Source organism: Oreochromis niloticus, linkage group LG3, assembly GCF_001858045.2.
Source record: "Oreochromis niloticus isolate F11D_XX linkage group LG3, O_niloticus_UMD_NMBU, whole genome shotgun sequence".
NCBI lineage: Eukaryota > Metazoa > Chordata > Actinopteri > Cichliformes > Cichlidae > Oreochromis > Oreochromis niloticus.
In genome coordinates, this window is record NC_031967.2 from 43,530,176 (window position 1) to 43,552,176 (window position 22,001).

Sequence of the window (22,001 nt, forward strand, 5' to 3'; positions counted from 1 at the left end):
CCCTTCTTTACTCAGTATTGTGTTCGGGGCTTGTGTATGTTACTCCTCCCCTGACGCCTAGCAGAGGGGGTCGTAACATAAGTGGGGGCTCATCCGGGATCCCCCATAGGGGGTCTTTGTTCCTAGGAGGGGGAAGAAAAAAAAAATAGAAAGGGGGATGTTTGTTTTAGAGTAGCTTTAACACTTTAGGCGTTATGTCGGCTGCGTTTTGTTTACAGCACTTTCTAGATGCCCCATCTATTGAGATTATTAATAGCTGTCGCAAAAATGATTTGCTGCAAATTGTGGATCACTTTCAGCTGCAGGTCTCAAAAAACCTCCGTAAGTGTGATTTGAAAGCTTTAGTGGTGGACAAGTTGGTGGAAGCTGGTGTGATTCAAGCGCCTGTTTTGCCTGTGGTCTCTGGTGTGCCAAGCCAAGCTGCCGTAGTTGAAGAGGGCCAAAATGGTTCTTGTGGGGATGGTGAGGGGGATGGGCGGGGAAAAACGCCGCGCACGCTTCCTCGCTATGATCCACTCTCTTCTGGGAGTTCAGAAGGCAGAGAAGGAGCTCGGCTGAAGGTGCGGCTGGCACGTCTCCAATTGGAGGCTAAGGAGAAGGCCCAGAACAGGCGGGCTCAGTTAGAGCTTGAAATAAGAAGGCTGGAGATAGAGGCAGACAAAGCCATTAAGCTGCGAAAGCTTGAGCTGGAGTCTCAGGCTCAAGCCTCATCCGGTCCCACCTCCTCGTCCGCGTCTGCTTTTAAAATCGATAAGTGCATTTCTTTAGTGCCCACTTTTAGAGAAACTGAGGTTGATACATACTTTGCAGCATTTGAACGTATCGCTGGGGCATTGCAGTGGCCTAGTGATATTTGGCCTCTTTTGTTACAGTGCAAACTGTCCGGCAAAGCCCAAGAGGTGGTGGCTGCGCTTTCTTTAAAGGACAGTTTAGATTACTCGTGTGTCAAAACAGCTGTTTTGCAGGCATATGAGTTAGTCCCCGAAGCCTATAGGCAGAGGTTTTGCCAGCAAAAGAAATTGCCGACCCAAACTTATGTGGAGTTTGCTAGAGAAAAGGGGATTCTCTTTGATAAGTGGTGTGTTGCTTCAAAAGCAAGTGACTATGATGCTCTGCGCGAATTAGTTTTGTTAGAGGATTTTAAGAAATGCATTCCTGAGCGTATTGTGCTATATTTAAATGAACAGAAAGTGACTTCTCTCGCATCTGCTGCTGTTCTTGCTGATGAGTTCGTGCTCACTCATAAAGCCTCGTTTACTGGCAGTGAGAAGCCATGGGTTAGCACTGTGCAACAGCCCCACACGGCTAAAGTGTCTGGGTCCAGGGAAAACCGTGAATGTTTTTACTGTCATAAAACTAGCCATGTGATTGCTGACTGTTTAGCCTTAAAACGCAAATCGTCAAATGCTCAGCAACCAAAAGGGGTGGGTTTTGTAAAAGCTGAGGCCCGTAATGAGGTCCATGGTTGTGGTGGTAAGGTGCCGGACCCCTGTTTTGAACCATTCATTTTTGATGGCTCAGTATCGCTAACAGACAATCCATGTGAGTTAAAACCTGTGCGTATTTTAAGGGACACTGGAGGTTCTCAAACTGTCATCCTCGCAAGTGTTTTACCTTTTTCTGCTGACAGTGAATGTGGTTTTAATTCTGTTCTACGGGGGATAGAAATGGGTTACGCTCCCAGACCTGTTCAGAGTTTTTATAAAATCAAAACTTGTAACAGGATTTTTCCCTGTTGCTGTTTGCCCGGCTTTGCCAATAGAGGGTGTGGCCATGTTGTTGGGCAATGATGTTGCGGGAGGGTTAGTGCTCCCTCGTCTGGAGGTTTTAGATAACCCCCTAAATCAGAAAACCTCTGTTTCCGTGCACCCTGGGCTGTATCCAGCCTGTGCAATTACTCGAGCACAAGCTCGTAAAGATACTGATGTTGACCTCTCTGATTCGGTGTTGATGTCCTCATTTTCTGAGGAGACTGATGTACCAACTAACAGAAACAATGTTTTGTCACCCCCAGACTCAGTGAAACCTGAGGAGCCTGATCCATTTCCAAAGGTCTCTTCGCTGCCCTTGACTAGAGACCAGCTGTCAGCAGCTCAATTAGCTGATGAAACACTGCAGAGCTGTTTCAAACGTACGGTAAGTGCTGAGCAAGTCAATAAAGAGCAACAAGCCTATTTTGTAGAACATGATGTTCTAATGCGTCAGTGGTCTCCACCAGGTGCAGCAGGTGCAGAATGGAGTAAAGTCAAGCAGATTGTCGTGCCCTCTGTGTACCGGGAGAAAATCCTGGCTCTTGCCCATGAAAGCCAGTGGTCAGGACACTTGGGCATCACTAAAACGTACCAGCTACTATTAAAGCATTTCTTTTGGCCTGGTATGAAGCGTGATGTTTCTAAATTTTGCCGCAGTTGCCATGTATGTCAGATTGCAGGTAAACCTAATCAGGTCATTCCCCCAGCTCCGTTGTGTCCCATTCCTGTAGTGGATCAGCCATTTGACCATGTCATAGTAGACTGTGTGGGTCCACTACCTAGAACAAAATCAGGAAAGCAATACCTTCTCACGATCATGTGTGCGGCTACCCGTTTCCCCGAGGCTGTCCCATTACATAAAGTTACAGCAAAATCAGTTGTTAAGGCGTTGACAACATTCTTTTCAGTGTTTGGCCTGCCAAAGGTCATACAGACTGACCAGGGCTCAAACTTTCAGTCTAGGTTATTCAAACAAGTGGCTAGCACTCTAGGTGTCAAACATATCGTGTCCTCTGCTTATCATCCTGAATCGCAAGGTGCATTAGAGCGGTGGCATCAGACCTTAAAGGCGATGCTACGCAAATACTGCCTAAAGTCTGAAAAGACTTGGGATGAGGGTGTTCCATTTGTGTTATTTGCTGCCCGTGACGCTGTTCAAGAGTCACTTGGTTTTAGTCCTTCTGAGCTGGTATTTGGCCATAGGCCACGCGGACCCCTCAAAGCTCTGAAAGAGGCATTTTTGAGCCCACCTGGAGTTTCCAAAGTAAATGTAAGCAGGTATGTAAAGCACTTCCGTGAGCGTTTGAACCAAGCCAACGCTCTGGCTAAACAGCACCTTGCCATTTCACAGGGAAAGATGAAACGCCATCATGATAAGGCTTCTGTTAAAAGAACCTTTCAGGTGGGTGACCAGGTTCTTGTGCTCTTGCCTGTTCCAGGCTCAGCCTTGTCTGCTAGGTATAGCGATCCCTTTAAAGTCTGTGAAAAGAGAGGGGAGACTGATTATGTAATTTGCACTCCCGACCGCAGACGCAAAACACGCGTCTGCCACATAAATATGTTGAAATTATACCACCCTCGGTCAACACCAGAGCCTGCTGGGGTCTGTGCTCCTATTGTAGCCTCAAGCCACCAAGAGGAAGGTGGGGTGGACGAGGTTGATGGGTTAAAGCTAAGTTATCCCACCTGTTCTAGACCCCGTCTGTCTAACTCAGAAATGCTGAAAGCGTTGCCGAGTTTGCTCGAGCATCTGTCTTTAGAGCAGCAAGAAGACATAACTGTCTTGATTGGTGAATACACCTGTTTATTCGGGGATGTGCCAACTCGCACTACAGTGCTAGAGCATGATATTGATGTCCAGGGAGCTAAACCTATTAAGCAGCATCCTTATCGAGCCAGCCCCCATAAACGCTTGCTCATGAGACAGGAGGCTGACTATTTGCTGCAAAATGGCTTAGCGAAGCCCAGTCAAAGCCCCTGGAGCTCACCTTGTATAGTGGAATCTAAGCCAGATGGCTCGCCCCGTTTTATTACAGACTTCCGGAAGGTGAACTCTGTGACTGTGGCTGACTCACATCCTCTCCCAAGAATTGAGGATTGTGTGGACAGTGTTGGGACTGCTCAGTACGTCACCAAGTTAGATCTTCTTAAAGGTTACTGGCAGGTCCCTTTAACTGAACGTGCCTCTAACATCTCTGCCTTTGTTACACCTGATGATTTTCTACAATACACAGTCATGGCATTCGGCATGTGTAACGCTCCTGCCACCTTCCAGCGGCTGGTAAATAAAGTCCTCCGTGGCCTGTCCAACTGCAGTGCCTACCTAGATGATCTAGTGATTTACACTGAAACGTGGCAAGATCATTTGGAGACTTTACGCCAGGTATTTCACCGTTTGGCTCAAGCTACTCTAACTCTCAACTTAGCTAAGTGTGAGTTTGCCAAAGCTACAGTGACGTACTTAGGCAGGGAGGTGGGACGTGGACAGGTCCGGCCCATTGATGCCAAAGTGGCAGTGATTAAAGAGTTTCCCACACCTACCACCAGGCGTGAGTTGCGTAGGTTTCTAGGGATGGTGGGCTACTACAGAAACTTTTGTAAAAATTTCTCCTCTGTAGTCAAGCCATTGACTGACCTACTCAGCCCAAAGGTTGAGTTTATATGGTCAAGTGAGTGTCAAGATGCTTTTGAGAGTGCGAAAGCCCTCCTCTGCCACACTCCTGTGTTAGCTGCACCTGATTTGACGCGACCATTCAAGCTTGAGGTTGATGCCAGTGCTGTCGGGGCTGGGGCAGTGCTGTTGCAAGAAGACTTGCAGGGTTTGGACCACCCCGTTTGTTACTTTTCCCGCAAGTTCAATAAAAATCAGTTAAACTACTCTACCATTGAAAAGGAGACCCTGGCTTTGTTGTTGGCTCTTCAGCACTTTCACGTATACCTAGGGTCCAGCATGTTACCTCTTGTGTACACTGACCACAACCCACTCGTGTTCCTTGCTCGCATGTTTAATCATAACCAGCGCCTTATGCGCTGGGCTCTGTTGTTGCAGGAATACAACTTAAGTATTCACCACAAAAAGGGGTCTGAAAATGTTTTAGCTGATGGTCTGTCCCGGTTGTAAACATGTTTTGGTGTGTTTGTTCTTTGTTTTTGTTCGCACTCTGTAATGTCTGCTTCTGCCCAACATAGTTGGTATTTTAAGGGGAGGGGTGTTACGGCCTCTGGCCTCAGGTGGCCCTGCCTTCCTCCATGCAAATCACAGTGTTCCAGGACTCGCGGGGGATTGGTTGGCCCCGGACCTATGCCCGCCTCAACTACGTGCAGATTAGAGTGTGCCAGACCACTCACGCCATTGGCTGCTGCAGGAGCCTTGAACACAACGGACCAATGACACGGCTGCCTGCATTTACCGGGGAATACAAAAGGCTGGAAGTCCTTCACTCAGTGGCTGCTGCTTAGGACTGAACATGCAGTTTGCCCTTCGTGCTTCCCTCGTCAACCTTTGTTGAACTTGTTCATATTGCTGAACTTTGACAAACCTTGGTGCATGCTTGAACTTAGCCTGATTAGAGCTTTGAGCTGCTAGCTGGCTGTGAGTAGAATATTGTGATGCTGGCTCACCTTAGTTTACTCTTAGCGTTTATTTTGTGTGCCGCCAGCTTGCCTTAGTTAACCTTTAGCTTTTACTCTTGTCTTTTCTTTTGTCTTTATATAATAATTGTTTGCCCAGCAGTCTGTTGAACAGCCCTGTCGGTTTTCTGTTTAAAGTTTGTTATTAAAACCCTTCTTTACTCAGTATTGTGTTCGGGGCTTGTGTATGTTACTCCTCCCCTGACGCCTAGCAGAGGGGGTCGTAACATATGGAAAGAGGGACTAAGCGGAGCGTCAAGCTAAGGCTCCATTCATAGGAAACCTACACTAAGAGTAGAACAATCATCAGTTTAAAATGAATTTAATAAGACAGATTTTAATTAGACATTTACCTGATATTGCTTTCTTTTTTCTTGCTTTCCAGCAACTCACAGAATAAATGTATCTGTGTGACTCAAAGGTTATGCTGGACAGGCTAATGCTGTGTTACACTTTGTCAGTATTTGTGGTATTTGACTGAAATAGTACGTGACACTTTGTCTTTGTGCTTTCTTTTATTTTTGAAGTATCTTCTTTAATTTTTGGCATGTTGTTAAAAAAATTATAATATAGCGAGAAAACACATTTGTTTCTTTTCTTTTTTTTTTTTTTTCTTTAAGAGCCTTAATAGATGTTCAGAGCAGAGTTTATAACAATTTATTAGACACCATTATGAAGATTGTGACTGTTTGCAAAACGCTTATTTAGTGTCACCTTCTGAGTACTATATATAAAAATATACCCCCCCAAAATTAAAATAAAAACGCACATATTTAAAATTTTGTAGACCCATGAACACATGATTTGTGCCAAAGATCCTCAGACCAGTTTGATTCAGCAGTCTTAAGCTTAAGATTTTAATGATGCAGAAAGTGATAAAGATTAACTCATTCTGGGAAATAAAGTTTTGCTCAAAGCATTCTTTCCATTATACATTCAATTCGCTCCTATTAACAGAGACAATCCACCTCCCGTTCATGGCACTTTTCATGTAGTTCCTTAAATAGCGTTATAGTAAAAGGAAAAGAAGTAAATATGTAATATGAAACAATGATAGGTTTGCTATGTCTTAATGTTGGTACAGGAATTGTTTGATTTTCTTGACGCAGACAGATGGGAGCCGAGTGTCACAGATCTGATCATCCCAGCATTTTTCCTCTGTAAGTACGAAAAATCAGAAGGAACTGAAACCATCATTATATGGAAACATGGTTAAGCTACTGAAATTTTCTAATGTGACTTACGTGAATAGTTCATCTGTATACAGTGCTGAGTATTCAAATAGTTGCTCGGCTCACCAGGACACCAGTTAGTATATTTGAATTTTGCTCCATTGATCCAAAACCAATATCCCTCCTAGAACACATAACAGTGCTAAATAAATAGACTCCTCTTTGAACTCTCAGACTGTAAAAATGAGTTGCATACCTGTTGTGCATCTGAGCCTCCAAGCCATGCGAGTCTGTTCTCTTGAGTGGCATCAAATATCACCTGCTGAATCCTCTGGTACTCTGCAAGACTTTGTACAGATGCCTGGTTTGCATTCATGGACTGACAGTTTTTCTGCAATAGAGTTTCCAAAAGAAAATCGGTATTTAAGATTTTAAACCTAAAAAGTTCAAAATTAAAGTCACACAATATTATCAAATGGTAAATCCAAGTCACTGTTGTTACCTGAGCCTCAGCCCAGGTCATGTATTCGGAAACATAGATGTAGCATTGTTTGCGGTACCGAGTCCAACCCGCGGGACAACATGCTGATGTCTTATCATGATGATGTTCCTCTGGAGACAAAGAATGTGCTAGACTTTCATTTTTATCTTTTATGAAAATGGACACAAACAAATTGACACATTAAAATAGTGATTGTTGACTTTGATGATCGATTTATTTATTTATTATTATTTATTATTTTTATACACAAGATATAGACATAATTTATATTATAATCCAATACTTACCAGCAGTGGTGGCCAGACATATCATTGCGCAAAGAACTGCAGACACAGTAAAAAGCTTCATTGCGATGTTTAGTATCTCTGTTGAAAAAAGAAGACCCCAATGGCAGTTCAACAAAGTAAAGACAAAAGTTTTTAACAGATCTTTTGAAGAATATGTGTTCCTGTGCTCTGAGACCAGCACTTATATACTGCCCCTAATGTTTACGTAGTTGCAAAACCAGGAAATTAAAAAAAAACAACACCTTTTTGTCAGTCAGATCTTTATTGCAAAAATGCCTCTTGCTGACTTTATTTCACATATTGAGTAATGTTCAAAAAGGACATCGCACAGAGCAATTCAGTTAAATTCCATTGGAATAACACCAAATCATAACAACAGTTGCCTCAAGGTGCTTTATATTGTAAGGTAAAGACCCTACAATAATACAGAGAAAACCCCGACAATCAGAAGTGTTTTAGTGACAGTGGGAAGGAAAAGCTTCCTTTTAACAGAAAGATACCCCAGTTGGTCGGTGAGAAATTTTCTTGTGAGTATTCTTGCTGAATCATTTTGGATCAGCTGAAAGCTTTTCATCGTGGAGTTTTGAGGACAGCGTGATAATAATAAATTGCAGTACAGTACCTAGAGGTAATAAATGCATGAACTAGTTTGTCAGCATCACTCTGAGACTGGATTTTGATATTTTGTGCAAATCAAGAAAGCTGTCCTACATATTCGTTTAATATGCACATTGAAGGAAATATCCTGGTCAAAAATATCTGGGTCAAGATAATGCCATCAAGAGTAAGCATCTGGCTTGACACAATGTTTCTAAGATTTCTAGGCCCACATACAATAGCCGGGGCTTCTGTTTCGGACTACGCTTCCTCATTACTGTCACCCAATATGGCCCGGTTTTGATGACTGCTCAGGATAATCTGCTGGGGGAGAGAGAGCAGTTGTTAAGCTACCTATGCCTGCACTGAGTACACAGGTGTGGCTAGTAACAGGTTTTTCCAGGGTGTATAGTCTGGCCTCAAGAGCTGCAGACAGGCTACATTTCTTACAAGTATCCTTAATACCCAAAGAGGCCGGGGAGTAGCTAAACATCTTACACACTGAACAAGAAAAAGTATGAAGGAAAGTGAAGAAGTCGTGTTGCTAGTGACTTGGTTATGAGCCAAGCTAAACTAACTATTCCCTTAAGACAAAATGAATTAATACTGTGAGTATAATTAGCAGGTCATTCAGCAGAAAGTGTGCTTTGGATAAAGTGCAGTGAAAAAAGTGAAAGTGAAGATTACACCATGACATAAGCTGAAATAAATAAGTTTTTAATAAAGTGGGCCACACAGAAAAACGACACAAGACACCACAGTGTTTTAACAGTAACAGGAGGCAATACAGCACAATACAGCTAGAGCCAACACAGAACAATTAATAAAGTGTCTAATACACTGTCCTAAAGATCATCCATCTATTTTCTTCTGCTAATCTAACTGTAGGTAGGGTACACCCTGGACAGGTTAGCAGTCTGTTGCAAGGGTTTTAGTATTAGTTGTGTTAGTTGTTATCTGTGGTAATTTACTCAAGCGCACAACAGCTCAGTCCTGCATTTTATAACATTTTCATTAAGTCTTTAAGATGTTGTTATGCTCCTAGTTTATAAATCCAGTTATCTCAAATCTCTAAATTATTTCGGATTGTTCGCTCTAATATTAGATGTAGTGAGAACAACTGGCAAGGTCAGAAATTGTAAGGAAAAACTCTGCATGGGCTTGATCTTGCCTTTAAGCCAAAGAGTGGTGTAGAAGATGCTACAGTAACTTTATTTTTGCTCACTTGTTATCATCTTGCAAACAGTTTGCAAACAGTAACCAGTTTGCGACTCCAGACTAGTCACCCTCCATGATGATGATATATATTTATATTTAAATATAGTAGAGCTGTCAGCGTTAATCGCGTTAAAAGGACGTCAACACCATAACCGCACTAATGCGGCAAATCTCCGTTAGCGAGTTAAAGCGGATCGCCCTGTGCGTGGGGTGCACGGCGTCAACGAGTTAGTGCAGGTAGCTCGTTAACGCGTTAGTGCCATCCAGCCCCACACACGGGGCGGTCTGCGTTAACTCACTAACGGAGATTTGCCGCATTAGTGCGGTTATGGCATTACCGTCCTTTTAACGCGATTAACGCTGACAGCCCTAAAATATAAATTTACAAGTAGTCTTAACAAAAATGCTGTTGAAATGTAGGCAAAGAGATCTTTTTTTTGGACACTGGCCTCAGTGGCCCCTGTTACCTAAGATGTAACATATCAGAGATTGAACAATAACTCTTGTGACATTTTGTTTCAACTTCAGTTTTAAGGGGAATTTTCAAAAGTGGAAGCTTCTTCAGAATTTTATCAGGGTTGTTGCCTAAGCCCCGTTTTGATCATGATTTATACAGGGCTAATGGGATTTTGTAATTTTGGATGTAAAATAAAACATAATAATAATAATAATACACATCTTTCCTCAACCGTTTGTATTTTCTCTTTAGTCAAAAATGGTTGAGTATGATAATGTGAAGAGAACATGTTAAAATCTAGGTGGACAGAATATCCCCATAAAGCTTGCCTCCTTTTTTTTCTGAAACCATTAACTCTATCACTAACTGTCCAGCACGTTCTCACTCCCAACTCGTCAAATGTGTGACGCATGGTCAGGCTCCCTCTGCTTCACTTATCGACGCGCAGGGTACCCCCCTCGGGTCGAGAATTGACGTGCAGGGTCCTCCTATTGAATACTATAGAGCTCCCTAAACGTTGCTTATTGACGACAAGAGATTGCCGCAGAAGAGCCTGTTGTCCGTATATTTATACATTTCCGAAATCACATTGTAGTGACGTGTACTGAACACAATATATTATATATGTAAACAACTACCTGATAAACATCAGATACAGCAGATAAATTAATTATAGGCTATTACTTTTGTATCGTTTATTGTATTTATGGAGGGAGAGGTGTATGCTGGGTAATGGCACAGGTAGCGACCGGGTGACCCGCTTCGGATGTTCAGTCCATCAGGCGTTATTAGCACAAATCAGTCCCATAGATATGGGCCATCTCCACCTGCTAGATTGTTCAGAAGGTTGTTATCATCCATCCAGATGGAGGGTCACTAACAGGAGCGTGGGAAGACTCCAGAATCCACTCTGGCTGGAATCCGGTGGATACAGCAGTGTTACAGGTAAGACCATTTAAACGGACGGCATTTATAAAATGACTATTAAAAGTCAGCGAGTGTCAATAATGTTAATGTGGTTATGTTAGTAATACACCGAGTGCTAATATAACAGCTTTAAGATGCATTTGTAGATATTATTACGTGTTTTACCGTCTTTATGGTGCTAGCTTAAAGTTACGGTGTAAACGTTAGCTTATATTGTAGTAAAGCTGTTACTGTTTAAACGATGTTGGGACAGAAATATTAGCTTCTGTCATGACTGATGAAGTTACTAGTTAATAAAGTTTCCAGTAAAGTGATTAATCGCAGCCACAGATTGACAGTAAATATCTCGATTAGCTTCAATGCATCTGTTATAAATATGTGCAAGTTTCAGTGCTTCGTTTAAACTGTATGATACTTATACTGACCCAGGGTCAGTGTAAAATACAATCCTAGCTGTGTGAACAAAGCCTGGCTCCTTTAATCCTGCATGACAAACCTCAGGATGCAGGTTATTATGACTCTTTCCTGCTGGCACACCTGTCACACCTGAGAGTCAGCTAGAAACTTACAGTGACGTGGACATCATGCAAAGACTGCCAGACTCTGTAATACTGTAAATGATCAGTGACTCAGGTTAACACTAAACTTTAAACAGTCCCTCTGTGTCTCTGTGTGTGCTGAACATTTAAGATTGAGTCAGGCTGCATTGACTGTGGGACTTTTCTGTGTTAAAAGCAGGTTGAAGACGGCTCTGAAACATTTGAAGATTAAAATTTAGCATTATGGCTGCTGGTGGTGTGTAAAGCTTCTACTCAGCTGTATTTTTGTTACTAATTTATGTTTGTTGTTGTTTAACACAGATTTCAGAAGAGCAAAGATGAGCACTGTTGCTTAATCCTTAATAGTTTAAGTGGATTGGAAATAAAAAAAAATTCCAGATTTTTCTTCCACAGAAGTTTCATTTGTCAGTGTGAAGAGGGAGCTGCAGTGAGGACACAGCCTGGTCACTGAGGTCAGAGGTCAGAATCTGAAACAGTTCAGGTTTATATTCTAGGGGTTATAAAAAAATTGAAATGTATTTATAAAGAAACCTTTAAATAATATTTTAATTAATAGTCATAATTATGATTATTATTAGAAATATCAAACATTTAAGTGGATTTTCTGTTACACGTATTGTCTTAGCCCTGCGATAACTGGCAGCCTGTCTTTGTCCTGTATCAGCTGGGATAGGCTTCATCCTCCCGCGACCCTGAATTGGATACATGAATTGTATTGAATTGTATTCCAATTATGTAATCTGATCATTTACAAACTCAAGGTATCCAATCAAAATGTAAGTAATAATGATAAAAATGGGAAAGCAGAAATAAGTGTGACATGAATGTAAATGTGTCAGCTGACATAGAGGACAGCTACATGTAGTCTGAAAAACCTTTGTTGTCAAGTTTGCAGGTCTATCAGCACGAGACATTCTTACATAGAAGAGACTGTTAAAGTCTTTAACTCAGTGAAGCATTATTGGTCCCGTCTGTTTGGATAAATATAGTAAGTTGATGTATGTGCATTTATTGACACATTTTCTTAAGTGCTTATCCAGGATCACAGTGGAGCTGCAGCTGGATATGTTCAGTAAAGAAACCTTACAAAAGTTAACATAAACCTGCATCTCTGTACGTTGTTGTCCACAGGATGAGAAAATCAAACTGGAAGACTGTGGAACATGTTAATAAATGTTTGTGTTTATCCCTGTGTCTTTCACAGGAGGCACTGAAAGGTTTCCCTAATAGTTCCTGGTGAATCAAAGCAGAACCATAAAGGTTGCTGGACTGCATGATGGCCTTACCCCTGAGCAGTCATCCTGTTAAAGGAGGAACCAGTTAGAAGCTGTTTTCAAAGCAGATTTTATCTCAAGTAAGCGATTAACTGTTTGTTCATTTGTTCTGCCACTTAAAGGACATTTAAGGACGTCTTTTGAGTGTTTAGTTGAATTAATTCTACTGGCTCTCATGGTCATTTGTGATTATGGACATATTTTTCATGTTCATCCAGCTATTTAGTAAATTCTATCTATTTAGTAATATCTGTTAGCTATAAAATATAAATATAAATATAAAAATATCTTAATATCTCCTGCCCGTTATATTTTAATGATGTAAGACCAGACGTCTGTTATCGTGTTACATTAGCATTCCTCTCATATCAATGAGATCCTGTACAGTACAATCCTACTGACACAGCAGAGGGATAACGACGGCTATTTAACATCGTTGCACAACACATTCGAGCTGCATGATGCAGACAAAGTGACTAAATTATCTTTTTGTGGTTTACTGTCTTCAAACCAGCAGACAAAGCCGATGGCAGAAGATGTTTGGAGAAGAACTTCAGGCCGTGGACTGAAAAGGTATTTTTTTCTTGTTATCAAAAGACATTTGGAGTGACAGCTTCTACAACTGTGCTGATGTAAAGCTTACAGTCTAAGAAGTCACAGTGTTGATATTCAGCACAAAGAGAAAAGCTCACTTGTTTGAATTTATTTACAATCATAGTTTTTATAAATTCTGACTGTAAACAGCTTTTACAGCTTTGATATTGTTTGACACTCGATATCAGGTGATGGGGTTTAATTTAAAGGTTTCTGTGTCCCAATGAGCCATTTACACTGACCAGTGTCAGTTTGACTGTAACACATTCATTATTTAGATCCAACATTTCTAAGAGAAATAACTGAATGTAAAAAATGGCAGCACTCAGACCAGGTTTATAGAGATATATGCATGCATTATGAAATTTATGTATCCCAGATAATTGTTATTCATCTAGTCATGGCAGACCCACCCCTTCCTCCCAAGTTAACTGCAACCCAAAAGAACTAGTGGGGCTATTTACACACTCACAACCAGTGTGGGGTAAAAAGAGCCATCAAAAACCTGTCAGCCTGCACAGCTACAGATGTGCTAAAAGCTATAAGAGTTAGAAGCTCTGCTTATGGAGAAACTTTCTAAGCCTAACAGAGGACAGGTACTCCTGCCCAAATAACATGATATAACCCCACATACAGCCCAGACATAAAGTGAACCAAGTCATTTAGTTAAAGACAGCATGGGAGCAAATGCCAGCCTGCACCAACCTGACATTTCTTCCTCCTGAATTAAATGGATGGGATGGATGAAAGTTAAATGACTACAAACCTAAAGCCACTAGTTCCCACACTGGAGTTCCCTGACACTGTGTTTTAACTATATTTAGCTTGTATCAACAGTTGTAACAGGCTAAGCTACGTGAGACACTGCATTGAACGATTGTTTCTATCTTAATGGTTTCAGCTCAGATGTTCTGCTTTTTCCTTTCAGTAGATCAAAGCAGCTCGTGCTCTGTCTGCTTCCATTCTGATGGCAAGAAGAAGAAGAATGCTTCAGCAAAGTGGCGTTCATGGTCTCAGTGGACAGTCATGGTCACACACTGCATGTGGTTTTAAAAGCAACATGTCTGTTCACCACAACAATGGAGATGTGTAATATTAGTGCAGCTACAGTTTGTTCTTGAACATCAGTTCTGTTTTCTACTTTGACCACTTAGACCAAAAAAGTGTTGTTTTCAGATTCTTTCTTTTAAATCTGTAAAGCACCTGTTCATTTTTTATTACATTTCACATAAATGTTAGTGTTTCCTTTATGATCTTTTAATGCTTACACTACACTGTACACGTCTACATTAGAGACATTTCTGTTACCTATGTATGAGACTGGGCTGCTTGACTACGATTTGGAAATGGATGCAAAATCACATGGATCGTGCTATTGTTTGTTTTTTAACATGATGGACTGAACGCAGGAGGTATCTGACTAAGCAAAGATTAATCTGAGCCCATTTCTACCTGTCTCTACTGTTTCAACTGTAACTGTCAGGATATATATTTATTCCAGCTCTCATAGGGCAAAGGAATAACTCAGACTTGTCAAATGTTCTTTGACTTGATACACAATATGAAGTTCACAATTTTCTTACAAATAAAACTATAATGACAAACATGAACAGCTGTGGTTATTTCTGAGACATGATTTTTTTTGAATGTGTTCATATTTAACAGTGTGCATTTGTATGCTGAAACTGTAATGGTGAACCTGAGGTGATGGTCAGCACAAGGCAAATATATATAAATATAAAACAATACTGAAGTAATGTCTTTACCCTGTGCAGCGTGTGGACGCTGTGCACACAATCACCTTGTTCACTGTAGTAAACATGCGCCGCTAGCTCACGTGACTGACTGTCTCCATGGTTACATCGTATGTTATTAGCTATGTAAACAGCTTCCAAAGATACCGCCATAGCTCTCTGCAGCTGTAACACTTTCACACTTTGCAAATCATTTCACGTTTTTGATAGTTATGAAGACAGAATATGTTTTTAAAGACATGCTAGGCTGTTGCTGTGGTGGTTGCTGTGGACTAGGGTGGACCGCGTCCGATTCCTGTTATTAGCTGTCCGCCGTAGGAAGGCTGCGTTCCGTTTAGAAGTAGCGCCAGTCTGCCGTAACTCGAACTCAAACCCGCTTTGTTCTTTAATTAAAGGGCTTTTAAAGCCGTTCATGACACACACGCACACACACATAAAGCACTTTGCCTCACCATGAGAATGCAACTTTACTAAAACCTTTAAAGTATCTGATATAGGATAGAAAAATGAAGCAACCAGAGATTTAATGATGAAGACTCTGGGTTCTGTAGTTCACGTTTTACAGTCCTGAATGACTCTCTGCACATCCGTATTATTTATTGAAGAGGAGTTTAGAATGCACTTTACATTTAGACTGTTGCTGTTTAATTTTTTACATTGTTACTGTGTTATGTCATGAATAAGGTTCACCTGCTGGGAGTTTGATGGATCAGCTGGACAATACAGTCAAAGACAGACTTCATTCATCATATGCAAGAATCCTAGTTGGATTTTTGTTTTCACTCATATTTTTGAACCAAATATTGAAAACAACTGTGACAGACTGGATACCTGGTCAGGGTGTACATTACCTTTCACTCAAGCATCCCAGGACAGAGCCCTGCCCCACCATGAGCCTGGGTGGATACGTGGTTATAATATAAAATGACTGATACTGAATTTGAATATTTCATGAATTATAATACAAATTCCTAGGCATTTGTTCCAGCAAGAGTAATATTGATTACATATGTCTGAATTGCTAACCCTAACCCTAGCTCAACAGACCACAATGCCCTGGACTGTCAGTATTATTACATGCTGTGAACATAAGTAGCTTTGATCACAGTTTATGTTGTAAAAGAGAAGGAATATTAAAAAAAGATCAACATTGTGATGTTATTTCTTCCAAACTGACCAGAAACATGCTTGTCAGACTCTCACAGCACAGGATCAGACTCACTGTGCATGATGGCTCAGGCCAATAATGTTTGTTAGATTGTCAGTTGTTTAGTGCTTCTGTACAGTTATGGTCACCGTCTCTATTTCAGTATAATTAATATGCAGAAAACACTAAAAGTTGATTGTCTTCCAATATTCTAGCATAATTAAAAAACTTTGACTTTGTTAGTACATATTGTTACAGTCCTAATGCCAGTATGATTCTGCCTGCTTTGAAATACTGAACTTTAAAATTGACCTGATGAAAGATAATTTACAGTCTGTCAGGATAATTCTGACTGTAAGATCACTGTATTAATCTGAATCCTTCTGCAATGTGCTGTGAATGAATGCTGATGCAACTGACTGTGGGAAAGCTGTTAATAAATGAATCTGTGACACATGCAACACATTCACAGAGGACGAGGACACAAAGGGAGGACACGCAGAGGCTGTGTTACAGTCAGAAATCCAAATCTTTAGTCAAAAACAGGCGGCGGTTACAAACAGGAAGACAAGCAGTCCATTAAACAGTCTACAGGGTCAAACATACAGAGAATTCAAACAGCAGTAAAAAATAATTGGACACTGAAAAACTTAAAGCAATGTGTGACACAATAAAAGGAAGCAGCGCAGTATATTCACTGAATTATCATCAATTACAAAAGAGAAAAGTAACGATTTCTAAGGTTTGTTTTCTTAAATGCAGGCAGAGTGTGGCTGGTAAAGATGGAAACATACAGAATGTAAACTGTGTGAGTTTGGTGAACTTTGTTAGTAACAAATGAGGTAAAAAAACCAAAACAGACAAAACACAGAAAGAGGCTCTCAGTATTCATTAATAATTAGAAAGCATCTAAACATTCAGGTCGTGGATTTGTACAGTCTTAGTTCCGCTCGCTGTCATTATTATAATCATCATGATCAATGGCGAGGTCCTGAGGTGGGCGGGGCTGTCTCTGGTGATGTCACCATGAAGGAACAGCATCTGGCACGTGTTGCTGAAACATCCCAGTACACTGGTGTAGTTTCCTCTCCAGCTGGTTGACATTTGACACTTCAACATTAAGGGGAAGAAGAAGAAACAGTGTTAGGTCAGGTGACCACATGGTTTCTAAAATAACTGACAGGAAGTAACCAGGCCGTTAGAAATGGATGGCATGTGTTTAGAGTTACTGTAGTTAGGTAACTCTACTTACCAAAAGCAGAAGCACACAGATGGCAGATCAGATGCTGAATGTTGCAGGAACATGCTCATGTGTGGTGATCATTCAGTGCTGCTCCTGCAGGTTAGACAGTCCAAGACTGATATCCTGCCCATCTGAGAGTTTGAAAACACACATGCAAAGATTTATTTTGTGTTACAGTCAAAGTTGGATGTTTGTTTTTGTCCTTTAAAAATGTTTGTGTATTTGAAAGCACTAACATTTAAGGATGACTCGGATCGTCTCCTTTAAAGGGGAGACAAGTGTGTCCACTGATCCACGTCACTTTACCTGGATGATGACTCCTCTCTCCCTCACTCAGAAACAGTCCTAATATAACCAAGCAAATAAATAATATTGAAGATTTACTTACATCATTACAAAAACATCAAAAACATCTCCCTTTGATTCCATTTCTCCATTCCTGCTAAACATCAGGCAACAAATATCTCAATAAATCACAGTAAAATGTAAAGCACATATGTTCTCTGCTTTGTCTAACCTCTTCAGAGCCTCTGCCAAGAAAAACAAATCTGAAAGCATAAAACAAATATACATTTCATAACACTGCACTGGACAAACCTCGGTCAGTTGATTTCCTCTGTGCAGTGCAGACGAGCATCAGTCAGTAAGTCAAGGTGGTGAGATGGACTGGTGCCCTTGGTGACTCTGCTAGTTCTTCTGAGGAAACACCTCCGTCTCTCCACACCGTCACCATCTGTGAGCACAAACTGCTGCTCTGCTCTGCCAGCATGTAGGAAATCAGACATCACACACACAAGGGTGAAGAAACATTAGAGCTCAACTTTGGATACTTTAGATCAAACTTGCTCTTAGTTTCAGCAATCAGACAAACAATGATACCAAACTGATTCTGTATGAATACAATATAGTATTGTCAATACAGGTGTGAAATTAATGTATTAAAAGTAATATATATATATTTGATAAATTAGTTTGCTAAATTAGAATATATTTTTATTTATTTTTGATTTAACAATTGCAACTGAAAGAAATTAAATATTGAACAAAAATATATTGTCACATTCTTCATTCTCAAATACAAATTTCACAAACTAAATTTTTGATTAACATAAAAAATATGAATTACAAAAAATAATTGTATATTATTAAAATATTATGCAACTGTGACCAAAGTCAGAATCATCATTACAGTATTGTGGACTTACTGCTTGATAAACTTCAGGGGAGATCATGATGACAGAAAACTGTAAACAACACTCTGAAGCTGCTTTTCTTGTTTCTGTGACCTCTGCACGCTGACAGACCTGAAGTTGCTAAAGATTTTAAAAAGTGATAATTACAGGGAAGAAACTTCTCTTTTTCATCGCTTTAATCAAACATTTGATGCCTCAGCTGTCTCAGTCCTAAAGCATTCTGCAAATACAACTAACCTGAGGCGGCTTGGATTTGGCTGCAGGTGCCCCTGTACATCCTCCTCAGCAGCACACATGTGGGTACCATTTATTCACACTTCTTCCTGAGCTTTGCTTCATCACAAGACTAAAGGTGGCATCCCGTGTCACGGTCTTATCATCATCCAATTGGAGAAGAAACATTTACAGGCCTCCTGGTTTTGTTTTCTGATCCTGCAAAAAGACTGAGGACAACAAAGCCCAGAGAACACGAGATACCCAACATCCAACATTCAGACTCAACAGCCTCCATAAATGAAGAGCACCAGGTTGGTCCAGTTATACTAGATATATATAAGCATACTTCACATTACTGTGTATCAATAATAAGCAAGAGACAAACTTTGAAGATGCAGAGCATGATGTCCCATCATCAGACTGTAAACAAATATCCACCAGGCTTCTTTGTTGGCAGAGGTGATGATTCTCCCATCAGGGATCAGTAGCGTGTATTAACCTGTGATATAAGCAGCAGTCACTGAAATATTACTGTTTCAGATATGAAATCTGCCACATAAAAGCCAGGGTGGGAGGGATCTCTACAAACTGACTTACCTCTGCAAGTGTGAGGCTGTTCCTCCAGCTTCAACAAAAATCTGACTCTCCAGTCACAAACAAAAAACTCCAGCAGGGAGATAGAAAACGCTGTCTGGGTCTTGCTGGATGTTGCTGATCAGAGTCTCACATTAGCAGAGTGCTGCTTGGTCCCACTGACCCATGTGGACAGCGACTGTGGAGAACTGTTCTGGCAAACGGAAAAGAGAATTAAAATGACAAAAAGCCAAACAGGATTTCCACAAAGACTCTCTTAGAATCAGCAATCAGAAAATCATTGGTTCATATTACAATTAAATATGACCAGGCTCCTTAAATGTAAGCAGTTAAGATCTGATTTCATTTACATCCTTCACACAGCACATTTGTCCAGGCTGTCAGGTAAACAGAATTAATCTCAGGTAACATGATTCAGAGTAGAGATTCAGTAAGAAAGATTGCCAGCTCTAATATTATTACCACACAATCCAAGGACACACCAACAGCTCAGATTTCTAGAAGTATTTAAACAAATGTCAGTCTATCCATTCATTTTCTTCTGAATATTCAATTCAGGTTCACAGTGGGAGGGTGGGGGGGTGTTGTGGAATTTTGTAAATAAAATCTGCTGTGATCAAGCTATTTATTACTGCGCGCAGGAGAGCCAACACACATCAAACATCTAAGTTCACAGTCATGTCAGCTCTGCCACAGAAGCGGTGCTCACACTCCTCTTTGCATTCCAAGGAAGAGGGAGGAAGTTACAAACTGATCATACCGCACTTCACGCGCCTCGCTATGAAACCTAACAGATCAATGGTTATGCTGTTTTGTGCCCTTGGCCTTATCAGCACCTGTAAAGGGAGTTGTTTTCTCAAACTGCTGATGCTGAAGTAAGTTCATCTAGTTTTAGAAACTTTCACTGAACAGTCTATAACAGTGTCACAACTAAGCATATGCATAAGCACTTAAATACTTTAAATGAGAATAATAGAAACTTTCTATTAGAGCCTGTCCCAGTAGTCATAGGTAGAACACACCTGGACAGGTCACCAGTCTGTCAGAGGACTAACAGAGAGACAGACATCAGAGTAACAAATCTATTTAAAATTAATGTAAGCTTGCTGCAGCTGTATGTATGAACATGTGTTTCTGTGCTCACAGTCCACCTCTCAGGAACCTGCAGTTCATTTTAAGTCTACTTTAAACAGACCTCACAAAAGGCTGATGTGGCTGGATCAGTAGTCTGATTTAAGTACGATACCTTTGGCCAGGGATTAATCTGGTACATCTCTTCACTGCAGTCTTACATATTATCCCCACACCTGAATTAAAAAATACTGATATTTACAAATAACAGATTCAGCTGTTGCAGCCTGACTCAATCTGATTCCAGATGTTCAGCACACACAGAGACACAGAGGGACTGTTTAAAGTTTAGTGTTAACCTGAGTCACTGATCATTTACAGTATTACAGAGTCTGGCAGTCTTTGCATGATGTCCACGTCACTGTAAGTTTCTAGCTGACTCTCAGGTGTGACAGGTGTGCCAGCAGGAAAGAGTCATAATAACCTGCATCCTGAGGTTTGTCATGCAGGATTAAAGGAGCCAGGCTTTGTTCACACAGCTAGGATTGTATTTACACTGACCCTGGGTCAGTATAAGTATCATACAGTTTAAACGAAGCACTGAAACTTGCACATATTTATAACAGATGCATTGAAGCTAATCGAGATATTTACTGTCAATCTGTGGCTGCGATTAATCACTTTACTGGAAACTTTATTAACTAGTAACTTTATCAGTCATGACAGAAGCTAATATTTCTGTCCCAACATCCTTTAAACAGTAACAGCTTTACTACAATATAAGCTAACGTTTACACCGTAACTTTAAGCTAGCACCATAAAGACGGTAAAACACGTAATAATATCTACAAATGCATCTTAAAGCTGTTATATTAGCACTCGGTGTATTACTAACATAACCACATTAACATTATTGACACTCGCTGACTTTTAATAGTCATTTTATAAATGCTGTCCGGTTAAATGGTCTTACCTGTAACACTGCTGTATCCACCGGATTCCAGCCAGAGTGGATTCTGGAGTCTTCCCACGCTCCTGTTACTGATCCTCCATCTGGATGGATGATAACAACCTTCTGAACAATCTAGCAGGTGGAGATGGCCCATATCTATGGGACTGATTTGTGCTAATAACGCCTGATGGACTGAACATCCGAAGCGGGTCACCCGGTCGCTAGCTGTGCCATTACCCAGCATACACCTCTCCCTCCATAAATGCAATAAACGATACAAAAGTAATGGCCTATAATTAATTTATCTACTGTATCTGATGTTTCTCAGGTAGTTGTTTACATTATATAATATATTGTGTTCAGTACACGTCACTATGTATAAATATACGGACAACAGGCTCTTCCGCGGCAATCTCTTGTCGTCAATAAACAACGTTTAGGGATCAGTATAGTATTCAATAGGAGGACCCTGCACGTCAATTCTCGACGCGAGGGGGTACCCTGCGCGTCGATAAGTGAAGCAGAGGGAGCCTGACCATGCGTCACACATTTGACGAGTTGGGAGTGAGAACGTGTTGAACTGTCAACTAACATGGTTGAAAGTATATGATGAAAAGCTATCACACCGGAAAGTGGCAAAGACAAAATAGGGTAAGATGGTAAATTAAGTATTTGCAGAGGTGTTGAGCAAAATGATGACCTTTCTGATCTCAGCTAACGCAAATGTAAAGAGACACATTTTTCTACATGTTAGCCCAGTTTCACTGCTGTTTATCTGTGTGGTAGTTAAAATTCCTAATTGTTCTCACAGAGAACTGCACAAACTAGAACTTGTGCTCAAAACATCATATGGAAACACTGC

General features: G+C 40.7%; 1 protein-coding gene and 2 long non-coding RNA genes across 6 annotated transcripts; 1 reads left to right on the forward strand and 2 right to left on the reverse strand.

The window, feature by feature from the left end:
* Positions 1-6,144: 6,144 nt before the first annotated feature.
* On the reverse strand, positions 6,145-7,469 carry LOC112843304 (ladderlectin-like). The gene is made up of 4 exons (XM_025901824.1): positions 7,343-7,469; positions 7,056-7,165; positions 6,810-6,944; positions 6,145-6,737 (listed from the first exon to the last, which is right to left on the reverse strand). The coding sequence occupies exons 1-4, from the start codon at positions 7,401-7,403 to the stop codon at positions 6,612-6,614; spliced, it is 432 nt and encodes a 143-aa protein (XP_025757609.1). The 5' UTR covers positions 7,404-7,469; the 3' UTR covers positions 6,145-6,611.
* Positions 7,470-11,153: 3,684 nt separating this feature from the next.
* Positions 11,154-14,579, forward strand: LOC109203679 (uncharacterized). 2 transcript variants are annotated; one of them, XR_002063432.2, is made up of 4 exons: positions 11,154-11,560; positions 12,306-12,455; positions 12,890-12,948; positions 13,898-14,579. It is a non-coding gene; the product is annotated as an uncharacterized LOC109203679 (long non-coding RNA). The 2 variants fall into 2 exon arrangements; XR_002063433.2 differs by having other exon boundaries at positions 13,901-14,579.
* Positions 14,580-16,366: 1,787 nt separating this feature from the next.
* On the reverse strand, positions 16,367-21,434 carry LOC109203680 (uncharacterized). 3 transcript variants are annotated; one of them, XR_003215582.1, is made up of 9 exons: positions 21,161-21,207; positions 20,363-20,423; positions 19,120-19,309; positions 18,544-19,021; positions 18,319-18,426; positions 17,711-17,872; positions 17,350-17,458; positions 17,123-17,244; positions 16,367-16,980 (listed from the first exon to the last, which is right to left on the reverse strand). It is a non-coding gene; the product is annotated as an uncharacterized LOC109203680 (long non-coding RNA). The 3 variants fall into 3 exon arrangements; XR_003215583.1 differs by lacking the exon at positions 20,363-20,423 and having other exon boundaries at positions 19,120-19,304; positions 21,161-21,434; XR_003215581.1 differs by lacking the exon at positions 20,363-20,423 and having other exon boundaries at positions 16,368-16,980; positions 21,161-21,434.
* Positions 21,435-22,001: the final 567 nt, after the last annotated feature.

What these genes read in the sequence shown, in the direction of transcription:
- LOC112843304 (XM_025901824.1), bottom strand. Translation starts at nt 7,403, where the DNA reads ATGAAGCTTTTTACTGTGTCTGCAGTTCTTTGCGCAATGATATGTCTG. An exon ending in ATGTCTGGCCACCACTGCTG is followed by an intron (nt 7,166 to 7,342) that starts GTAAGTATTGGA and finishes CTTTGTCTCCAG; the next exon opens with AGGAACATCATCATGATAAG. An exon ending in GAGGCTCAGATGCACAACAG is followed by an intron (nt 6,738 to 6,809) that starts GTATGCAACTCA and finishes TATGTGTTCTAG; the next exon opens with GAGGGATATTGGTTTTGGAT.